Source organism: Dendronephthya gigantea, unplaced genomic scaffold (assembly GCF_004324835.1).
Source record: "Dendronephthya gigantea isolate DGI-Jeju-01 unplaced genomic scaffold, DenGig_1.0 000027F, whole genome shotgun sequence".
Classification (NCBI taxonomy): domain Eukaryota; kingdom Metazoa; phylum Cnidaria; class Anthozoa; order Malacalcyonacea; family Nephtheidae; genus Dendronephthya; species Dendronephthya gigantea.
In genome coordinates this window covers 966,051-987,476 of record NW_021163037.1, presented here as the reverse complement: position 1 = coordinate 987,476, position 21,426 = coordinate 966,051, and the positions used below count along the sequence as shown (strand labels likewise).

Sequence of the window (21,426 nt, the reverse complement as noted above, 5' to 3'; positions counted from 1 at the left end):
GAAATGACGTTATTAACTATATTTATCACTCCTGGTTTATCGTAAAGGTAGATGTGGATCCCCCTCGACTGACACTGGAAAATACCGTGTTTGAGATCTCTACTGTGTCGTTGTTTTTAACCAACATTTCAATTGATGCCGTATTTGGTTTTTTTGTTTCCTTGTAAAGTCACGTGGCTACGTTTAATCGTTACTGTGCTGGCGAGTTCAGGATCTGAAGTGTAATGAACCGCTGAACCAGAAATTTCTTGAAAATTACATTCTTCAATATTAACGTTGATCTCCGGTTTCTGCTTGGATGTCCCTTAAAAATATATTAAATTGGATCATTTGAAAGGATATAAAATATCACTTTTGGATTCCATGCAGGCCCAATCGTTTACTCGATACCTATGTACAACTCCCTATGCCAATGGCTATCACTGCCAAAAGCACGGCATGAACCAAACAAAAAGTTGCTATAATTCCCCTATAAAGTGGGGGGAGTCATGCCCGCCTAAAAAGTGAAATGGGAAAAATGGTGAAAACATTTATATGGTCGAAACTAAATATATTCTTTTTGCCTTTATTTACTAAGAAACGGGATAAGCAAATTGCAAATTTTCTTCTAGTAATAGTTGTGAACAAGTAAATTAATGTAAGGAATTGACAGTGTCATATCAAAAATAAAGAACTCTCCTTAAATTATGTATAACAAAACTCGCCCGCATGGTCTGATCTAAAACATTTTAAAACAATGATGAAGCAATCATTACCATCCGAGTGGTCAATGGGATTAAGACGGGAGTCAAGAAAGTTGATGGATCAAAATTCAAAAAATACAAAAGTTTCTCACCTGTTTGACCAATGACTTTAATTTCAGCTAAAAATCCTCTCAATGTTGATATGTCTGCCTCTATCAACACTGAATTTGATGGAATCACAATAACTTTGTGTTCATATTGATTAACGTTCCAATCGTGCATGCTTGCGATTGTCGAGGAACGATCACCATTATAAACATTTACAGTGTACGAACTTCTCACCCAGGATAGCAGTCGGAAATGAATTGTTGTATTGTTCGGAGATGATATTTCTAAACCACAAAATATGCCTGTAATTGTATCCTTTTCACTTAGATAAATATATGATTCATCGTCGACGTAGACTTTTTGAACGGAATTGCACAAATTGTGGCCGAGATACGGATACATGAAGGTGATGTTTTTAATTGGGGCAATAGCTATCCCATGTTGCTTTCCTCTTTCAAATGAACACCGGGAGATTGAAACTGATCCTTTGTTTCCCAGAATCGATATTGCTGGAAATTCCAAACTGCTCTCGAAAATAACATTTTCTAGCGCCATTGTACGCCTTTGCGCAATAATTTCAATCCCGTTACTTTCACTGATATGAACATTTGTCATTAATGGGGAACGTCCTATAACCTGGATAGAAGACACAGCTTGCCCATGCAATGTACTCGCATCGTTAATGAAAATATTTTCTAATGACGACTGTTCATTTTGTCCTTTATAACCACTACTCGAATTGACGATGTTTCCATGGACAATGCGTACACCGCCCCATTTATAATTCCTTTCACATTCGAGAAATACGTATTTATAGGCATACCAGCTGTAGCCACAGTGACTAACACTTTGGTTCTTGCAGTTGAATAGAGAAGTTTCATTACCACGACAGTTCAAGGAAACTTTGTAATGAGGATCAGTATTGTGGGATCTTCCATAATGATTAATGTATTTACCATAACCCAATTGCCTGCAGGCCACTGTCCCATCTTTTGAAGTAAAGTAATAGTAACATACACTCTGCCAAATTCCATCAACAAGAACTTCCAGTTTTCCTTTATATTCTTCATCTCCTCCAAAAAGTCGGACCCTACTATGTGACCTAACTTGGCACTTATTTTTCAAAGAGCAGAACTTTATTTTTTCATTCGTTGTTCCACGGGCGATGATATTTCCAAGAATTAGCAAACCAATGTGCGGTTTAAAGTACAATTGAACGCCTGGCTCAATATCCAGTGTGGCGTTTTCGGATATTGTTAAATCATTCATAACGACATATGGACTGTTTACTGTTGTCAGACGCAGAGAAGAAGGCAAATAACCACCAATATTGGATCGGTTCAAGTATGCATGTATCTTTTGCTTTATAATTGTCGTGAAATTCCGTGTAGCAGCAGCTGGAAGGTACTTTATTCTTGGTCTGTCATTCCAATTGTCAGCGTGAAAAATTCTTTCCGTTAAGTTTTCGCTGGATGACGTGCCCCAATAATTAAGTGTAGCATCAATTGCATTTGAAAAGTAATTCGTACCGCATGTACGTCCGACAAACAACTCTTTCTTCATTTTCTCGTTATTGAAAATATTCCCATGAATATCATAATTGCTAAACATGCATCCAAAAAGCCCAACCGTGTAAGATGTGACACCAGCCTCAATATATCTCTGTTTATTTGAGGGAACGGCTTCATTTTGTTCCAAAATGTTGTTTTTTATCACAAACGTTTGCGGCATCCGATTCGATTCAAAATCAACTTTTATCATAAAGGAGCACTTGTTTTTGATAAAGGTATTGTTGTTGATAGTGGTGATTATACTTCTTATTCTTTTGCCATAGAAGCCTATTAACCCATCTCCTGGTCGAAGAGAGTTGTTTACAAAAATGTTATTTCTAATTGTGATTGGGGTTTGCAAACTGTCCACGGAATAAGCCCCGTAACTCAACAGCATTCCCCAATTCTTAAATATTAAGTTCTTGTCGAGGGAAAGTGAAAAAACTCTTTTGATGGACTCTGATAGATATATATTGAACCCAATATTACGAGTATGTGAAATGCTGCATTCACTGACATATAAATTGAGTAGCGACGAATAATCTACCTCAGATATTCTTTCGTTTTCGAGTATGATACAACGGTGAAAAGTTATGAACGTTATTTGCCGGCGTGGGTAATAATAATCAGTATAACGGACATAGATCACAGAGCGTCTCATTCTTCGGATAACGCAGCTCTCCAGTTTTTGGTGATTTGAGATAGATATTGGAAATAAATCACCCACATGATCACGATAATTTCTTAGGTATATAGCATAATACCCATCTGTTATAGTACAATTGTCTAGAGAAAGATTTGTGGAGCGATATTCGCTATAAATGCCATGATAATTATCCCTCAAGGTAACATTTTGCAGTTTAAGATCTTTTGTACGACTGCGGCGATATTGTCGTATGCCATAATAATTATTGACCAGCAAGCCACCAACTAAAATTGCAGTTCCAAGTTCAGTTTTCAATAAGGACGCCTCGTTTTCTAAACAAAATATGCAGGGTCAAACTAATTGTGGTTTGTTTCAATATAACCAGGGAGCAGCGTGGCAACATCTTCAAACAACTTAGCATCAAATGAGGTATAAAAACTGCCTAAAATAGACAAAACACTTCTCGACGTTTCGCGCGACCTGAGGGTCTTCGTCAGAAGAGTTAGTATGATCATATTATAGTCATACTAATTCTCCTGACGAAGGCCCTGAGGTCGAAACGTCGAGAAGTGTTTTGTCCATTTTAGGCATTTGTTATACCACATTTGATGCCAAGTTAATTGCAGTTTGTCCCATTCTATGTCCTACTAGTGAGACGTACGTGAGGGATATGAAAATTTGATATGGATGTCTTATACTCAACTAATCTCTAAGGTAATCTAAATATTAAAGCAGCGAAACATTACGTTTCCTATAGTCTCCTTTTCAATTGAGAATAATGTTGAATCTTAGCCAAGTATAGTTTATTTAAACCTGGTATGGGGCTCAAAATTGATTAGGGTGCATGAAGAAGCGGTTATCGTTGCGTTTTCACCAAATATATACATGAAGATGCTAAGTGTAAGTGCAATACAAGATTTAGGGGCAGTTTACATGAGCCCGGTTACCCGAGATTCAACGAAGCGTGAGAGGACTTTGAGGTATTGAAATAAGTCTTTATGACACCAAACAAGCACATGCTATTGTTGTGGTGATTATACGACTACCAGAATCATGTTATCTGCTCATCTCAATACTTCAAAATCATCTCACGCTTCGTTGAATCTCGGGTAACCGGGCTCATGTAAACAGCCCTTAGGGCTGTTTACATGAGCCCGGTCACCCGAGATTCAACGAAACGTGAGATGAATTTGAGATATTGAAATAAGCAAATAACATGATCCTGGCAGTCGTATAATCACCACAACAATAGCATGTGCTTGTTTGGTATCATAAAGACTTATTTCAATACCTCAAAGTCATCTCACGCTTCGTTAAATCTCGGGTAAGAGGGCTCATGTAATCAGCCCCTTAGCCGATACAAACGAATCAGTAAACGCCTGAGTGCTTGGGGCTGCATTGTCGTTGATATACAGTAGAGTTAAGCCGGTTTTCCACTAGCGATATTTTTCGCGCGAAGCGACTTTATTCCTCTGTATTTGAGCAATTTGTTCCAGATGGTTGCAGTTGAGAGCTCTGGAACAAAAGTAAAATGTCGATTCGCGCGAAAAATATCGCTAGTGGAAAACCGGCTTTCCACTGACAGCGAAATCAGATTTCCACTCGGATTTCCACTGACAGCGAAATCGTTTGCTAACGAAATATTTGCATATTTTCTTTTGAATTTTAACAGCATAAATAAATTAGTGCGACTTGACTGTTCTGAATTCAAAAGAAAATATGCAAATATTTCGTTTTTCATTCGCACGTACATGCAAGTAAGTTTAAATCCTTGTATACGCCATTTGAAAAAGCTAGGTAAATAAATTAAATGAACTTTGTTGAACCATGCATGTGTTAAATAATAAAAATATGGAATCACAAATTTTTCGCGCGAAAAATAACGCGTAAGTGGAAAGCAGCCCTTATTATGCTTATTTCCAATCGTTGCAAAATTCTATCAATATCCCTATATTGCAATGAAGTAATGCTTTCTTCATGAAATACTATTTGAACTGGTGGGTACTGTCTATGGCGTTTAACTACAGCTAATAGTCCTTGTAGTTACCTTTTGCACTGACGATAACAATTCTAATATTTGTTCCATAGGAATAAGCCCTTCGCCAGTAACGTACAGTTAAGTAACCAGGTCCAAAGTTGTACGTATCGCTGTGGCTAGCGTTAAAACGGCTTATGTTTTTTGATGAATTTACTTTTGACGCGGTAATTGTCAATATTTCAATGTCTGATCTCTTTATTTCTGTAGTTAAAATAGCTTCCGATAAAAGTGTTATCTTAAAAATGCATTCAACATTCGTGGAGGAATAGGAAGTCGTTCTCGACGTGGTGATAATCTGCATGTCTTTTCTACCAATGGTTATTTCTCTATTTTGCCCGCAAATTGAAATTTCCTTTCTCATCATAATGTTTCGCAGTATGGAATCAATGTAATTAATTTCACGATCATCAGTAAATGATAGTATGCCAATTGTTTCGCTTAAAACGCCCTTGTCTTTGTTGAAAACGCTACAATTATAACAAGTTAGTGACGAAAATATCTCAATTCCATTGCCATTTCTGCGCCTATTTTCAATCAGTATATTTGCCATGTTAGAACCAGGTACTTGAAAAGCAATTTTAATTCCACCGAAAGACTCGCGAATCTCTACATCTCTAATGACTTGTCTCAATACGTCAAAATGCAAGACATAGCGACTTATATGAGATTGGGTATTACTTCCACCACGTTCAAATTTTACATGGGATATTTCACTTGCTTTAGCCGTTTCTCGGAATCGTATTCCGCGCCAGGAGCCAGGATTACAGCGTACAGTCCATAGACTACGATAACACGATACACCCCAGCCTTGGAAAGAACAACTGGCAATATCATTATAAGTATCTGAGTCGCATCTTACATGTCTCCACCAAACTGGCTTCGCGCTACCAGAACTGGGCGTATAACGATAGCCGCCACTATAACCCTCAAATCCCAGCTGTTTGCATAAGACAATATTGTTAGTATTCGTGTTATAATCATCACATATTGTTCCCCAGGTATTGTTATAAAGTATTTCAACAATACCCTCCCATGGTTTTGAACCATTCACAAGACGAATCGGATATTGTCCAAAGTTGGAAATTCCTTTCAAACTCGTTGCAATATCAAATTTGATTGGAGCACTCAATTTTCCAAGCAACTCCAACTTGCCGTAAACATGAAATCCAATACGTGGACTCACATTGACTTGAACACCTTCTTGAATAGTTATCGAAGCATTTTGTAAAATTATAATGTCTCTCGTCACAATAAAAGGAGAATTGTCTTTCTCGAGGATAATGTCTTCAGTTACGAGACCTCCCAGTACATTTCCCTTTCTAAACATGATATTTGTCTCCCCTTTAAAGACGTCAGAAAGATTAGCACTTGCAAGAAAAGGTGAAAAATTTAATTGAGGTAAATAATTTCGATGACGGAAATCAAAAATTCTCGCAATTACATCGTTCACGTCTGTTAATCCCCACCAATTCATTCTCCCATTTATATGATGTGAATTCAAGTTTGGCGTAAGCATCAATTCCAAAGGAAGAAATGGGTTTTCAAAAAAATTTTCATTCACAAATATTTGTCTGCTTAAGAAGATTACAGCTGCAACATCATTGATATCATAAAATGAACTTGGAGTGCGTCGATGAATAATAATATTGGCAATCAGACTGTTTCTGGTGAAATTCAAACTGCTCGTGGGATGGTTATTGACTAGATTAAAGACACTTCTTACCACCGCATTGTGCCACAATGTATTCCCACGAATGACAACCACCTGAGCATTTTCAGTAAAATCAACTAAATTTTTTGCTGTATTATTTAATAAGCTGTTGTCAAGTAATAACAATTTGTTTCTTGAGTTTGTCCATGTGGAATAAAGGGCTTGAAATTTCAAAATGTTCTCATAGTGGTTACTTTGAAAAATGTTTCCATTTATCTGGGTAGACGAATAAGCATTATGGCTATTGAAGGAAAATACCAACAAAGCCGTTGCACTGATAGAGTTCCTGTTGTACTGAAAGGTATTGTTTACTAGTTTTAAAGAAGATCCACTGCTGTAACTAGGCAATATTGAAGCGTAAATTTGGAATATCAAAATGTTTTTAAAGTGGTTATTCTGAAACTTATTTTCATTTACTTGGATAAGAAAATAGCGATGGTAGATTAACTCCAGCATAGCCGATGTTGCACTGATAGGATTCGTATTGTACTGAAATGTATTATTTGTTAATTTCAATATATGATCTGGATTTTTTCTTGTTATTCCTGAATTAACAGTTTGGAGTCTCAAAATGTTCTTGAAGTGGTTACTACGAAACACATTTCCATTTAGTTGGACAAGAGAATAACCATTGATGGATATTTCTAGCATGGAAGAGTAATCGTTGACGTTGTATTTAAATGTGCTGTTTATTAGTTTTAATATTGATCCCTGTCCAAGCGCCGCGGATATGCACGTGGTACTTGTATTTGTAATATCAGAATTTTTGATGATTGTTGTGTAGTGATTAACGTCAAGCCTGATTCCAATCCCCGTGAATTGTCGTATACTTACATCCGAAATCTCGTTTATGTCGTTCTTTTGTGATCGCTCTACAAGGGGAATAAGTGAACAAGTTAAATGCGTGTTCATTCGATCAGACAATCTTAACTATATTGCATGGATCGCCAATATTTTCTAATCTCAGTCAGAGAAAAAAATTCGGCTGTTTTCCGTTTGATTACAAATTCCACGAGATAACTTTTCTCATGCCATCTGAGCTCAGAACTCTGCATGTGCATGCAAAAAGCAAAGAAATATTCGGTTAACAGGAAAACGCGGGTGCGCATGGTATACAGGGTGTATTAAAAAAAACTGCAAATACCATAATTTAATGCACTATAGAATTTCAATGACTGTGCAACTAATTACACTTCTGGGATTTTAAAATACGTTTCCCAGGGTTACCATGTTTACTAACGCTCCCTAAAGGCCGGCGTACACTAGAGCTATGTGCTTGGCAAAAAGTCATTCGTGGCCTTTGGCGTAAGCCAGTTGCTCTCGTGTGCGGGCGACTTTTCAGGCGACTTTGGTCATTCGTGCCACTTACAGAAGTTACGGCAAATATCTAGCATGTTTGATAATTTCTGCCTCGCGTGCCAAAATTTTTCCGTGTGCGGCAAACTGAAAGCTATCCGAGTTATGGGTTGTCTTAACAGCGCATGCGTAATATACAAAGGTAAACATCCAAGATAGCGGTGCAAACAAAGCAAAACGAATTGGTGGCTGAGGGCATATTGGAAGACAAACTGGTTGACCTTTGGCCAGAATACAGGTGTTTATACGATGTGAATTCTACAGATTTTAGAAACAGAAGAAGACAGAAAGAGAAAAACGGGAATGCGCTATTGCAGAAATAACTAGTGAGCTTTCGCAAACAGGTAATATAATTAATAGCACTTGGATAACGGTGTTTAAAGCGGAAGTCTAGTCTAATCTTCACTTCCATCCAAAATTTTGTTTTTGCAACTGTCCGCAATCTTGGATGTATACTTTCGTATATAACGCATGCGTTGTTAAGACAATCCATAAGCAGATAGCTTTCAGTTTGCCGGACACGGAAAAATTTCGGCACGCGAGGTAGAAATTGTCAAACATGCTAGATATTTTCCGTAAGTGGCACGAATGACCAAAGTCGCCCAGTGGCGTAGCCAACCTGACGATTTTGTCCCGCTATGTAAATTTTGAGTTATTATAATCATTCATGTCTTTAAAAATCTATTGTTTTCACAGTCAGTGAACACTAAAATATTAGCATAGCGGGACAAATCGACAGGCTGGCTACTGAAGTCGCCTGAAAAGTCACCCGCACACGAGAGCAACTGGCTTACGCCAATGGCCACGAATGACTTTTTGCTAAGCACATAGCTCTAGTGTGCGCCGGCCTTAACCATTGTGTTTTGCGTACCCTTGTGTTATGTGCTTAATTTTCCAATTAACACGACTTTAGACGGAGGTTGAGTTTGTTCGTATAGTTTTGTTCTTAACTGAGCCATTCGTAATCGAACTCATAAGTTTATTTCACTTTGTGTGCTTGTTTTGATAACCCTGGGAAACGTATTTTCAAATCCCAGAAGCGAAATTAGTTGCACAGTCATTGAAATTCTAATGTATAATCTCATGGATACAAATTATGGTATTTGCAGTTTTTTTTATACACCCTGTGGATTGTGCCCGTGATTTTTGATGGATATAGATTTACTGAAATATTTTAAAGCAATTCGCGCAGTATTTGTTTGTTAAAAGAAAAATTAAAAGATCGAACAGTAGAACTTTTAAAAATCGCTGTTTGACAGCGAAGATTTGCCTTTTCTTTATAATTATACCGTATTGCCAAAAATTATTGGCTATACAATACAAAATATATTGTTAGTTTGGGCGCATTCGTCAACGCCTTAAGTCTGGTAAGTGCAAAATAACCTTTTAGAATTATATGGAGAAACGGAGAATTTTCTCAGTAAAATAGCGGGATTTTGTTCTGTTAAAGAAACAAATACGGCATGAATTGTTTTAAAGGCTGCAAACGCCCCTAGCGTAGAAACTCGATCACAATGTACCCGGGCAGACATGCATATACCGCGGGATTCTGCGGGAGTGGTAAAAAAGTAACATCCGATGAAATGTGGCACACCTATATCTTTTCACTAGAAATATAACGCATATAATATAGCGCACGCAAATGTTTTCAAGATGACAGTTTTCAAGCGGATATGCAATAAATTATGTAATTATTATAAGACAAGTGTCTGATTCACAGCAAATTCTTCCGCATTACCAGAAATTTGCGACATGATAATTTGCATGTATACTAATTTGCATTTAACTTTCAGCATAATGGCCTTCAACATTTACTATAAAATAGATATAGTCAATATACAAAACTTAAAAATGCCGTTGACCTAGACCTTGCCTACTGTTTGCCGACCTCTAGATCGGTCGAGCAGCTGTTTAGAAACGTTTTGGTGGCCGAATTTTTTTGCTTGGGCATTTCTGTAATCTGCCAAATTTAAAAATATATTGCTCAAAGTTTTGTCCGTGTTCTGTCAACGAACTTATAAAATCGCTCACATTGATTCGAATATTTCGATTCAGGTAGTTGATGAATTGACGTGTAATATACCAAAAAAAGTTGTTAAAGATATTGTCTTTCGTATTTGTGTATAAACTTTTCTGTACGGCTCGGATTTTCACTGCAATCACTTTAAAAAATATTATCAGTCTTATCATGAACTTGAACAATACGAAGGCTATATACACATTTGTTCACAATCAGTTGGCCGAACGTAGAAATACCTAAGGTAAGTAATTCGATCATTAAAACGTTGGGAAACGGCTGTTCTATTGACCCAGAGGTCGGCAAACAGTGGGCAAGGTCTAGGGCAACGACATTTTAAGGTTTTGTATATTTACTATATGTATTTAATAGTAAAAGTTGAAGGCCATTATGCTGAAAGTTAAATGCAAATTAGTATAAATGCAAATTATCATGTCGCAAATTTCTGGTAATGGAAAAGTAACCTACAATTTGAAAAATACACTACTTTTTTAACAGAATTTTTCAAAAGTATATTTTTAAAATTTTGGCCGTGTTCTCTCAATAAACGAACTTATAAAATCGCTCACATTTGATTATTCATATGCGAACATTTCGATTCGGTTATAGTTGATGAAATGCCGTTTAATATAGTTATAGCTAATAAAAATTGTTGTTCAGATATTGTCTTTTGTATTCCTGATAAAAATTTTCCTGCACATTTGAACAGAATCAGTTTGCTGAACTTAGAAACACGGTAAGTATGATTCGAACACTAAAAAATGTTGCGAAACGGCTGTTGATTTGATCCAAAGGTCGGCAAACTTTAGGCAAAGTCCAGGGCAATGGCGATCTTACGTTTTGCCCCTTTTACTATATGTATTTCGTGGTAAACGTTGAGGGCATTATGCAATTAAATTAGTATAAATTAATGTTAATCATTATAATTTAAATTAATGTTAATCATTATGTCGCAGATTTCTGGGGCCGGTTGTATAAAAATCTTAACTACATTCAGTTAAGTAGTTAAATGGTAGTTAACTAGAAAATACATTATTCTGATTGGCCAATTCTGCCACTATAGTTAGACTATATTAAAAGTTAACTACCTTTTTATTCAACCGGCCTGGTAATGAACGCTGTTAATTGCAGGTGTAAACACGCAGTAAAAGTTGTTGTCTTTATATTAAATTAAAAAGATAGTGTTTTTCGTCTTATAGATTTTTTTTCTCTATGCAATTCGGCCGGAATACAAGCTCCTATATTAGTGATATAACTCATGAATATGCATGAGCACGATTCATATCTTACCTGGTCGACTTACAAGAAACATCTTTAACTTTCTCGTATACAACCATTCAAGTTCGAGTTCAATTGTAGTATTTATTATATTACCTGGATGATGTTTTTCAAATCTTCATATTATTTTTACATCTAGATATATTGGTAATTGCCTTTTAGCAATTAAAGCCTTTTATTCCAAACAAATAATTCGTCTGTGTCTCATGACAATGAATGAAATAAATGCGGTCGTAGTGCCTAGGCCTAGAGTATAGACTATCAATATAAGCAAGATTCGTATCTTACCTGGTCGACTCAATAGAAACATCTTGAGATTACTCGAATACCAATATATTTCAAATTCGATCTCAACAATAACAGCACTACTTTTCAATTCAACGATGTATTGTTGCGACAGATCATCTCTGGATAGCTCAAACAGTAGTTCAGATGAATTGCTATCGCGAATCCGCAACTTGACATTTGAAAGATCTGAAACAAAAGCTGACAGAACCTGGTCTGGAGAGGTTGCGAACACCTAAAACGTGATAAAAGATTTTTCTCCATTAATTTTTTTCCCTAAAGTTGATTCCCGTGTTTTTTTCGTCCAACTACTTTTGACCGAGATATATGGTATAATGAATTAACAAAACAAATGTCAGACAAGGCTTACTTTCTTGATAATCTCAATAACAAGTTTCAGGCACCTTCAACTGGCCCGTACGCGTTTACCCTAGTTGCAATTTAGTTGCCTTAATAAGTACAAAATGTATTAACTCACCATGGAACAAGGGTTGCTGTGACCACTGTAATAAGTGATTTCGACAGGAAATGATTCGTTGTAAACGCTGTTGCTGCTATCACAAAGATCGACCAGCTCAAAGCGCCCTGGGTGTCTTCGTAACCTGATGGCATTGACGCCATTTTGGAGCCTCAATTTTGACAACTTAAATCTCGTGAAGATTGTTTGCAAAATTTCCACCCCGGTATGGCAGCCTGTGATCGTAAATTCCTCTAACTCAATATTAAAGGAAGAATAATCAATAAGCAACACGCCTGCGGTAGAATTGATAACCGTAAAGTTTCTAAAGCGAAGTATTTCCATGTCTTTGTTATATTTGAGGTCATTTTTCACAGAGCTGTTTATTTTATTGTTCGTTGCCACAACACCATAGAGACAGTCTGTGATCTTTATATCGCCTAACAAAATATCTATACCGTAGGTACGGATTTCGATAGCCAAAGCGAAACCTGATATGTCAGCATTTTTGAGATAAGGACACTCGCCATCACAAACAATTGCTTTGAAACTGGTAAACTTGCGTAGTGAAGAATTTTCTTCCAGAAACCGATCTTCTTTTAGAACATGTATTCTAACATTGATTAAACACGATCTTTCTTTGCCGGCAAAATGGAATATGCTTCTCGATAGATTACTTGTTTCCAACTTAAAGTTTGGCCCGGTACATATTAATCCAACGTCGTCGTCGTGTCCTAGTTTAAATAGAACGATATACAGTACTGTCCAGAAATAACTTAACAAAAACCGCGGTTAACCTGGGTCAAACCTCAGGTCGTTCTCAGCTGTTCATAACATTCCGCTCGGAAGCGAACGGAAACCGCGATCGTGTATTTTCTCTTGCGGTCTGCGGTTTCTATTGGTCGACATGATTATACTATATTTCAATGCAAAACATTTAGATAGCTATATCCAAACTGTGAAACAATCAAGTGCGTGAACATATGCAGGTCAGGAATTATCAGAGATTAGTGACAGTGTGCATTGACCATTTGAAAGTGATGGCGGATATGCTATTGGGAAAAAAATATTCAGATTTCAGAGCTCTATATATAATGTAGCTATACGTATGATATACTTGGAAGTTACGACCGATTCCTGGAACACGCATAAAATAGTTTCGGTTTTGTAATTTATGTGCGTAATTGGGTGGTTTTGATGATGCGAAGGGTATGAAGAGAGACCTAATTTGAAGATTCAACCCGAATCTGAATCATTAAATTTGTAATTCGCATAGATTTATAACGCTTTTTATAGGCAGAAATGTGCGGGGTTTTTTAAATAATAAACGTGGTGTACGTTAAGGTAGCTATACGATAGTGTTGTTTTTAGCTATGCTGAATATAACAAGAATGTTTTTTGTAACTTACTACAATTATGGCTACCAAATCCACGGTGGCTACATTGTCTCAATGAACGATCAGCTTGAGTACACCGCACATCATCCATCCATATTCGACCAGTTCCTGCTCCAAATTCTCGCGTAAAAGTTCCCGTTGGAAAACCGAGTTCACGACAGACAACATCGCTGTTTATTTGGGACCAACCGTCATCGCAGATAGTTCCCCAGATACCTTGGTGAAGAATTTCCAACCGCCCAGTGTTATACCCGTTGCCGTCAACAAGCCTCAAGCTTGTATGGAAAATATTCCATGGTAAATAGGCTAAGCCTGCTAATGTCATCAATGAGCGGTTGAAATACTTCCCAGTTTGCGAACTGATGTCAATTGGTAATGCTTCAGTTCCATTTGCAACGAGATTACCATAGACATTCAAACTTCCGTTTCCAGAAAACTTTATACTTGCACCAGGTTGGATGGTCAGAGTTGCATTCTCATGAACATTGACCGTGTGATTGATTTCCAAAGTTTCATTTTCGAACGTAATTGTGTAATCTTCGTAAATATCTTCAATAAATCCCGAAATAGGGACAACACAAACATAGGGAAGTGCCAGTAACGCAAAGCAAAAAAACCTGTTTGGAAAACTGATGCACCATTCTCGGCGCACCTCCATCGCAGAATACGAGAGACGCTTTGGAGGAACTATAAAAATAATATACCGTTAAAATATGCATGTAAATAGATTAAGGAAATGCATGAACAATGCAAATGATTTGAACCATTATATGCGTTTAAGTCTAGTATACCATTGGAATTGTACTAACACCAGCAAACCGCCGTATGCGAAACGCAGCACTGTACATGGGTATAAGCCTTGGCTGAGAGATAAGCTGAACGAAAAAATCGTGTGTGCACTGATAAACTTCATTCAACGCTTGAGTTCACCCTTACAAAAACATATTCACTCAATAAACATCTCACAGAGCTTTTGTATAAAAGACTCGCTAACTATGCTGGAGCTAGAACAAATTATAACAAGAAGATTACATCGATCGTTAAATCAGTCGTAGCTCCGGTAATAGAACATGAAGATGTAACAATGACGTCTTACTAGAGCACTCTCGTATGACCATCTATTACTAGAGCATTCTAAAGTGCATAATTATTTATGTACATGCATGACGCGGCTTTAGACATATTCTCAGGTCTATATAATTACGATAGCACTAGAAATAATTGATCGTAACTTCAGGAAAGCCCCCCGCTTCGTCGTCAAATTGTTGCTACATTGTAATTGACCTCTTCGGCTATGTTAAAATTAATCTGTTGATTTCATAGCAAATATCTTCTAGAATATAAAATGCCAACGTTCATATCCATGTTTAAACCTCATGACATTAAAATGTTATCGAAGACAAATAGGGTAAAAAAAGGTTACATGCATGCATGCTAGAGCGTGGACAATGACGTCAGGGTTCGCAGACTACATGCATGCAAGCTGAACTAGCAGGTCTATTACTTATATAACCGTAATCAGTTAACTTTCCTACTGATAAACGCGGCCGAGGGCCGAGGCAAATATTTATATACTTTGTTTATTATCATTGTAGCCATTATTATTTCCTTGCACTTCTCGATTATTATTATTATTATTATTATTATTATTATTATTATTATTACTATTATTATTATTATTATTATTATTATTATTATTATTATTATTATTATTATTATTATTATTATTATTATTATTATTATTATTATTATTATTATTATATTATTATTATTATTATTATATATTATTATATTATTATATTATTATTATATTATTATTATTATTATTATTATATTATTATTATTATTATTATTATTATATTATTATTATTATTATTATTATTATTATTATTATTATTATTATTATTATTATTATTATTATTATTATTATTATATTATTATTATATTATTATTATTTATTATTATTATTATTATTATTATTATTATTATTATATTATTATTATTATTATTATATTATTATTATTATTATTATTATTATTATTATTATTATTATTATTATTATTATTATTATTATTTTTTTTTTTTTTTTTTTTTTTATTTTTTTTTTTATTATTATTATTATTATTATTATTATTATTATTATTATTATTATTATTTATTATTTTATTATTATATTATTATTATTATTATTATTTTATTATTATTATTATTATTATTATTATTATTATTATATTATTATTATTATTATATTATTATTTTATTATTATTATTATTATTATTATTATTATTATTATTATTATTATTATTATTATATTATTATTATAATCATTATTATTATTATTATTATTATTATTCATTATTATTATTATACTGACATTGAGCAGCAGCGCATATTCGCTCTCTGTACATGTCATTCGTTTAAATGAAAAATACTTTACTTGAATTGGTACATTATCGTCGTATTGAATTTAAGTCTATAATGATTCGTATAAGCTTACTTGCATTTTTTTTTACTCTCATAATATGCGGATTTTGTGGAAAAGAATTTGTATCATTGGGCCGCCACTCATGGCGTTGTAAAAGCAAAATTGATTACAGCGAAGAAACCACTGGAAAAGCTGATCCTGTTATGGAAATCCCTTCACAAGAATGCATGCCGATAAAGACGCGCAAAGCTATCAAATGCTGTTGTGGAAAAGTCTGTAAAGGAGCTCGCGGCCTTAAAATGCACCAGCGAAGCTGTAGGGTCATTGATGATCTCGAAGAAGAGCTACAACAACAAATGGTAGAAGTCCTATCAGAACAACAGAACGAGGATGATATTGACCCGGTCAACATTATGGTTTCATCAGGTAATGTTCAAGAAAACTATCCAGATATTAAAAAAGGAATAAAACTACCTAAATCGCCATCACAATGGGCAATTGCTAACGACTTTTTCAGGTTAACTTTTTCAAACCACCCAATCACACCGCACGATATAGGTAATAATATCAAAACCATGGCAACAGAAATATACAACTATTTTGGTGAGAATTTTGGATATATTGATAACAATAGCAACGCCAAATTTGAAAGTAAATACAAAACGTTTGCAGCCAAAGATTTGAAGAAAACCTTGAAGAAACTTAAATTAGAAAAAGGAGATGTTTTAGAGATTAAATTCGTCGCTAACAAACTACGCAATTTACTCAAAAACTGTGATATAATTGATCACAATAATACAAATACAAGTGGGACTAAGGAACACGACCACGACAGGCTAATTAACAAAAGCTTTTGGGGCTATGTTAAGAAGATTTTTGAAAAAAATACCAGCTCACTCCCCTCATTTGATCTATTGCAATGCACATCGTATTTTACTAAAATGTTTTCCGCGATAAACCAAAGTAAAAGGTTTAATATTCCAAGCTGGATTCCAAAATTTGCTTCACCTCAAACACCATTCAAGCTTGACCCCCCGACCTATCAGGAGATTACAAACATCATTCGTAAAATGAAACCGTCTGGCTCCCCATGTCCACTTGACCAAATATCTATAATCTGTTTTAAACGCTGTCCTTACCTACGTTCCTACTTAACCGATATAATCCGGGTTTCCTGGTCTCATGGTGCGGTTCCCTCCGAATGGAAAAAGGCATGCACAATCTTAATACATAAAAAAGGAGAAACAAGTGAACCAGCTAATTTTCGACCAATTACTCTTGAATCCATACCTCTTAAAGTGTTTACGTCATGTCTTCGAAATAAGACATTTCAATACCTTGTTGAGAACAACTACATTGAACAAAACATACAAAAAGGGTTCACTCCTAAACTTTCTGGAACTATAGAACATACGGCACAGATGGCACATATCATTAATACAGCACGTACGAAACAACGATCACTAATAATAACATTGTTGGATTTAAAAAATGCATTTGGTGAAGTTCATCATGCACTTATAAACGAAGTCCTGAAATATCATCACATTCCCGATCATATCAAGAATCTCATTTGCAGCCTTTACACTAACTTCCAAACTTCAATTATAACTGATCAATTCAACACGCCGTTCATTACAGTGGGCCGGGGTGTGCTTCAAGGAGATTGCCTTAGTCCCTTATTATTCAACATGACTTTTAATACATTCATTCAACACATTAAATCAGATAAATATCGCCAGCTTGGATTTTGGAAACATTGCGTAAACGGCATTCCATTATACCCAATCCATTGGTTCCAGTTTGCCGACGACGCGGCTGTTATCACAGGCCAAGAAAAAGAGAATCAAATGCTCCTCAATCGCTTTACGATCTGGTGTCAATGGTCAGATATGATAATACGCGTAGATAAATGTGTTTCATTCGGTATAAATAAACATTTAACTAAATCCATACAATATCTCCCAAAATTAATTATAAATAACCATCTTGTACCACGTGTAGAAATTGGAAAATCATTTCGCTATTTGGGCCGCTATTTTGACTTCAGCATGTCTGACGACGATCACAAATCTGAAGTTTACGAGACACTAACAAACATACTTAAAGAAATTGACGAGCTACCACTACATCCAAAGAATAAAATACTTTTGTACAACCGATATGTTCTTTCCAAAATTTCCTGGAACTTCACCGTTGCTGACATAGGAAAAACATGGGTAAACGAAAAACTTGATAGCATCACTTCAAAGTATATCAGAAAATGGCTCGAGCTTCCTATTTCTGCAACACTTAGCAACGTTCTCCTTCCTCGCAACAAATTTGGACTTAATGTCATCCTACCCTCAACTAAATTCCTTCAATGCCAAACAATCTCCCGAAATGCTCTAAAATCGTCGCCTAATACAGAAATCACTAATCTTTGGAAAAACACTAGTAATCACAAAAATATACAATATGACACGTACAAAAACACCAAAGAAGTATTAAGTTCCGTAAGAGAAAAACACGAAGAAAAGCTTCAGCTTCACCTTACTTCACAAGGATCATTTTTCTCCAACATTGCTAAATATTCTACCCTCACGCTGAACTCGATGTGGTCCTCCGTTCAAAGCAAACTTCCAAAGAATATATTCAATTTCACCATAAGATACATAAATAACACTCTTCCAACTAACAAAAATCTTCAAAAGTGGGGAATTTCGTCAACATCTGATTGCTCGTTTTGTCTGAAACCTGAATCACTTCTTCACGTCGTGGCTGGATGCAACGCTTACCTAAATGAAGGTCGTTTTACATGGCGACATGACTCGGTTCTGCATTGTATTGCAACAGCACTTCGATCTGTTAAGAAATCTACCCTTTATGTTGACCTATCAGATTATATTAGCCCGTCAGTCATCACTGGAGATACATATAGGCCTGATCTTCTAATATCAATTGAAAACAAATGTATTTATATACTGGAACTTACTGTTGGCTTTGAATCTAATCTCCACGCTAATGTGACACGTAAGGAACAAAAATATCAAGCATTAATTAATGAGCAGCGTAAAATATATGAAAAAGTAATATTCGTTAATATGTCTATTAGTACATTAGGTGTGTTTTCTAAACCAGCATTAGGTTTCATGGATATGCTGAAAGATCTAGAAGTTGATAGTCAATGCAGAAAATATCTTGTTAGAAAAATTATGAACATTTGTATAAGGTCTTCCTATTATATATTCTGTAAACGTAACAAAGAATGGAATAACCCACAACTTATATCATACTAATACATTTAATCTGTAAATACAACATGTAACCAATTCAAGTAGACACTGGTAAACTACCTGTCAAAGAGAGGTTTACCTTTGTAATTTGTATCATAAGAAAAAATGTCAATAAAGTTTTCATTATTATTATTATTATTATTATTATTATTATTATTATTATTATTATTATTATTATTATTATTATTATTATTATTATTCGTATTTGAATCACACTCTTTTATTAATTGAAATCGCGTATAAGGTTTATAAAATGATTCGTACAAGTGTAATTACTTTGTTGACGATTTGCGTGGTGTGTTCGTTTTGTGATCGTGAGTTCGTCTCGCTTGGTCGACATAAATGGCGGTGTAAGGAACGTATTAATCATGATGAGAAAGACCATGTAGATGCTCGATCCCGGGAAATGCCAATAACAAAGTCACCTAGTATTCCTGTTCCTAGCGTTACTGTTGTCAAATGTTGTTGTGGCAAAATATGCAAAGGCGTGCGTGGTCTTAAAATGCATCAGCGTAGTTGTCAAGTGATACACAGCCTTAACGACGAACTGGCTACTGATCTGGAAGAACAAATAACGACAGATGATACTACAAATACTCCTGAATCTGAAAATTGCCAAGCTGATAACCATATGACTTATGATGATCGACTCCCTGAACTCAAAAAAGGCATTATTTTACCTAAAAATGACTCTGAATGGCTAACGGCTAATGATTTTTTCAAATGTGCGCTGCAGATAAATCATCCAATCAGCTCTCCAGATGCAAATTCAAAAATAAAGTTATTAAACGATGTTATTTACAACTACTTCGCAGATAATTTTGGTCATAATGAGTCTATTCCAGATAAAAATATCGTTGCTAAATATAAAGAATGTACAGTTAAGGAATTAAAGAAAGCGTTGCAGAATTTAAAACGTAACGAAGGTAACCTTACTGAAATTAGACACGTCTCTCGAATATTGCGTAACAAACTTCGCAATATCAACAACAACGACGATGGGCTAGCCTCTTGCAATCAGACGCTCAATCACGACAAGTATATCACCCGGAACTTTTGGGGCTATATTAAAAATATCATAAATAAGAAGGATTCAATATTACCTTCCTTCAACGTGAATGATTGCCTCACTTATTTTTCTAAATCTCTGGCTAAAATTAATCCTAATCAACTGTTCACTATTCCCAGCTGGATTCCAAAGTTATGTGACCCCGAAGTTCAATTTAACCTTAATCCCCCGACATACCAACAAGTTACTAATGTTATACGGAAAATGAAATCGTCTGGCTCCCCTTGTCCCCTTGACCAACTTTCCATTATTTGTTTCAAGCGATGTTCGTTTCTCAGAAGTTACCTTACCGAAATTATTCATGAAATTTGGCACTCTGGTAATGTCCCAACTGAATGGAAGCGAGCATGTACAATTTTAATTCATAAGAAAGGCAACACCGCTGATCCTTCAAACTTCCGACCAATTACGCTTCAGTCTATACCATTAAAAGTCTTCACGTCCTGTCTAAGAAATGTAGTGTACTCCTTCCTAGCATCAAATAACTTCATCGAACACAAGATTCAAAAAGTTTTACCCCCAACCTTTCTGGAACTCTAGAACATACAGCGCAAATGGCTGATATCATCAATAAAGCTCGGATCAGACAACGCTCTGTTGTCATCACCTTACTTGATCTAAAAAATGCGTTCGGCGAAGTCCATCATAACTTAATTCAATCAGTCCTTGACTATCATCATATTCCCGATCACATTAAATTAATTATAAATAGTTATATACCGACTTCCAAACCTCAATAATCACCTCGGAATACTGCACTCCATTCATCCCCGTTGGCCGTGGCGTCCTGCAAGGTGACTGCCTGAGCCCTCTCCTTTTCAACATGTGCTTTAACACCTTCATTCAACATATCAAAGTTGAAAAGTACCGTCAATTTGGCTTCTCCTTTAAATTGTTAAATCCTATCCACTGGTTCCAGTTTGCTGATGACGCAGCCGTAATTACTGGCCAAGAAACTGAAAACCAACATCTGTTGAATCGTTTCGCTATTTGGTGCCAATGGGCTGATATGTTATCCGTGTTGACAAGTGTAGTACCTTTGGCATTAAGAAAGCAATCACAAAATCAGTGCAATACTTGCCCAAACTCTTCTCATATAACATGATACCAACAATTAAGAGCGGTGAAGC

At 35.5% G+C, this 21,426-nt stretch overlaps 1 protein-coding gene across 1 annotated transcript; it reads right to left on the bottom strand.

Annotated features, from left to right (window-relative positions):
* Positions 1–128: 128 nt before the first annotated feature.
* On the bottom strand, positions 129–20,766 carry LOC114523288 (protein bark beetle-like). Its single transcript, XM_028544166.1, has 7 exons — positions 20,164–20,766; positions 13,539–14,213; positions 12,151–12,863; positions 11,676–11,907; positions 5,035–7,608; positions 836–3,319; positions 129–304 (listed from the first exon to the last, which is right to left on the bottom strand). The coding sequence occupies exons 2-7, from the start codon at positions 14,182–14,184 to the stop codon at positions 129–131; spliced, it is 6,825 nt and encodes a 2,274-aa protein (XP_028399967.1). The 5' UTR covers positions 14,185–14,213; positions 20,164–20,766.
* Positions 20,767–21,426: the final 660 nt, after the last annotated feature.

Excerpts from the sequence above, each read along its gene's own strand:
- LOC114523288 (XM_028544166.1), bottom strand. The coding sequence starts at position 14,184 with ATGGAGGTGCGCCGAGAATGGTGCATCAGTTTTCCAAACAGGTTTTTT. Across the intron at positions 12,864-13,538 it reads ATTTGGTAGCCATAATTGTA|GACACGACGACGACGTTGGA; the intron begins GTAAGTTACAAA and ends TATTTAAACTAG. Across the intron at positions 11,908-12,150 it reads ACAGCAACCCTTGTTCCATG|GTGTTCGCAACCTCTCCAGA; the intron begins GTGAGTTAATAC and ends ATCACGTTTTAG.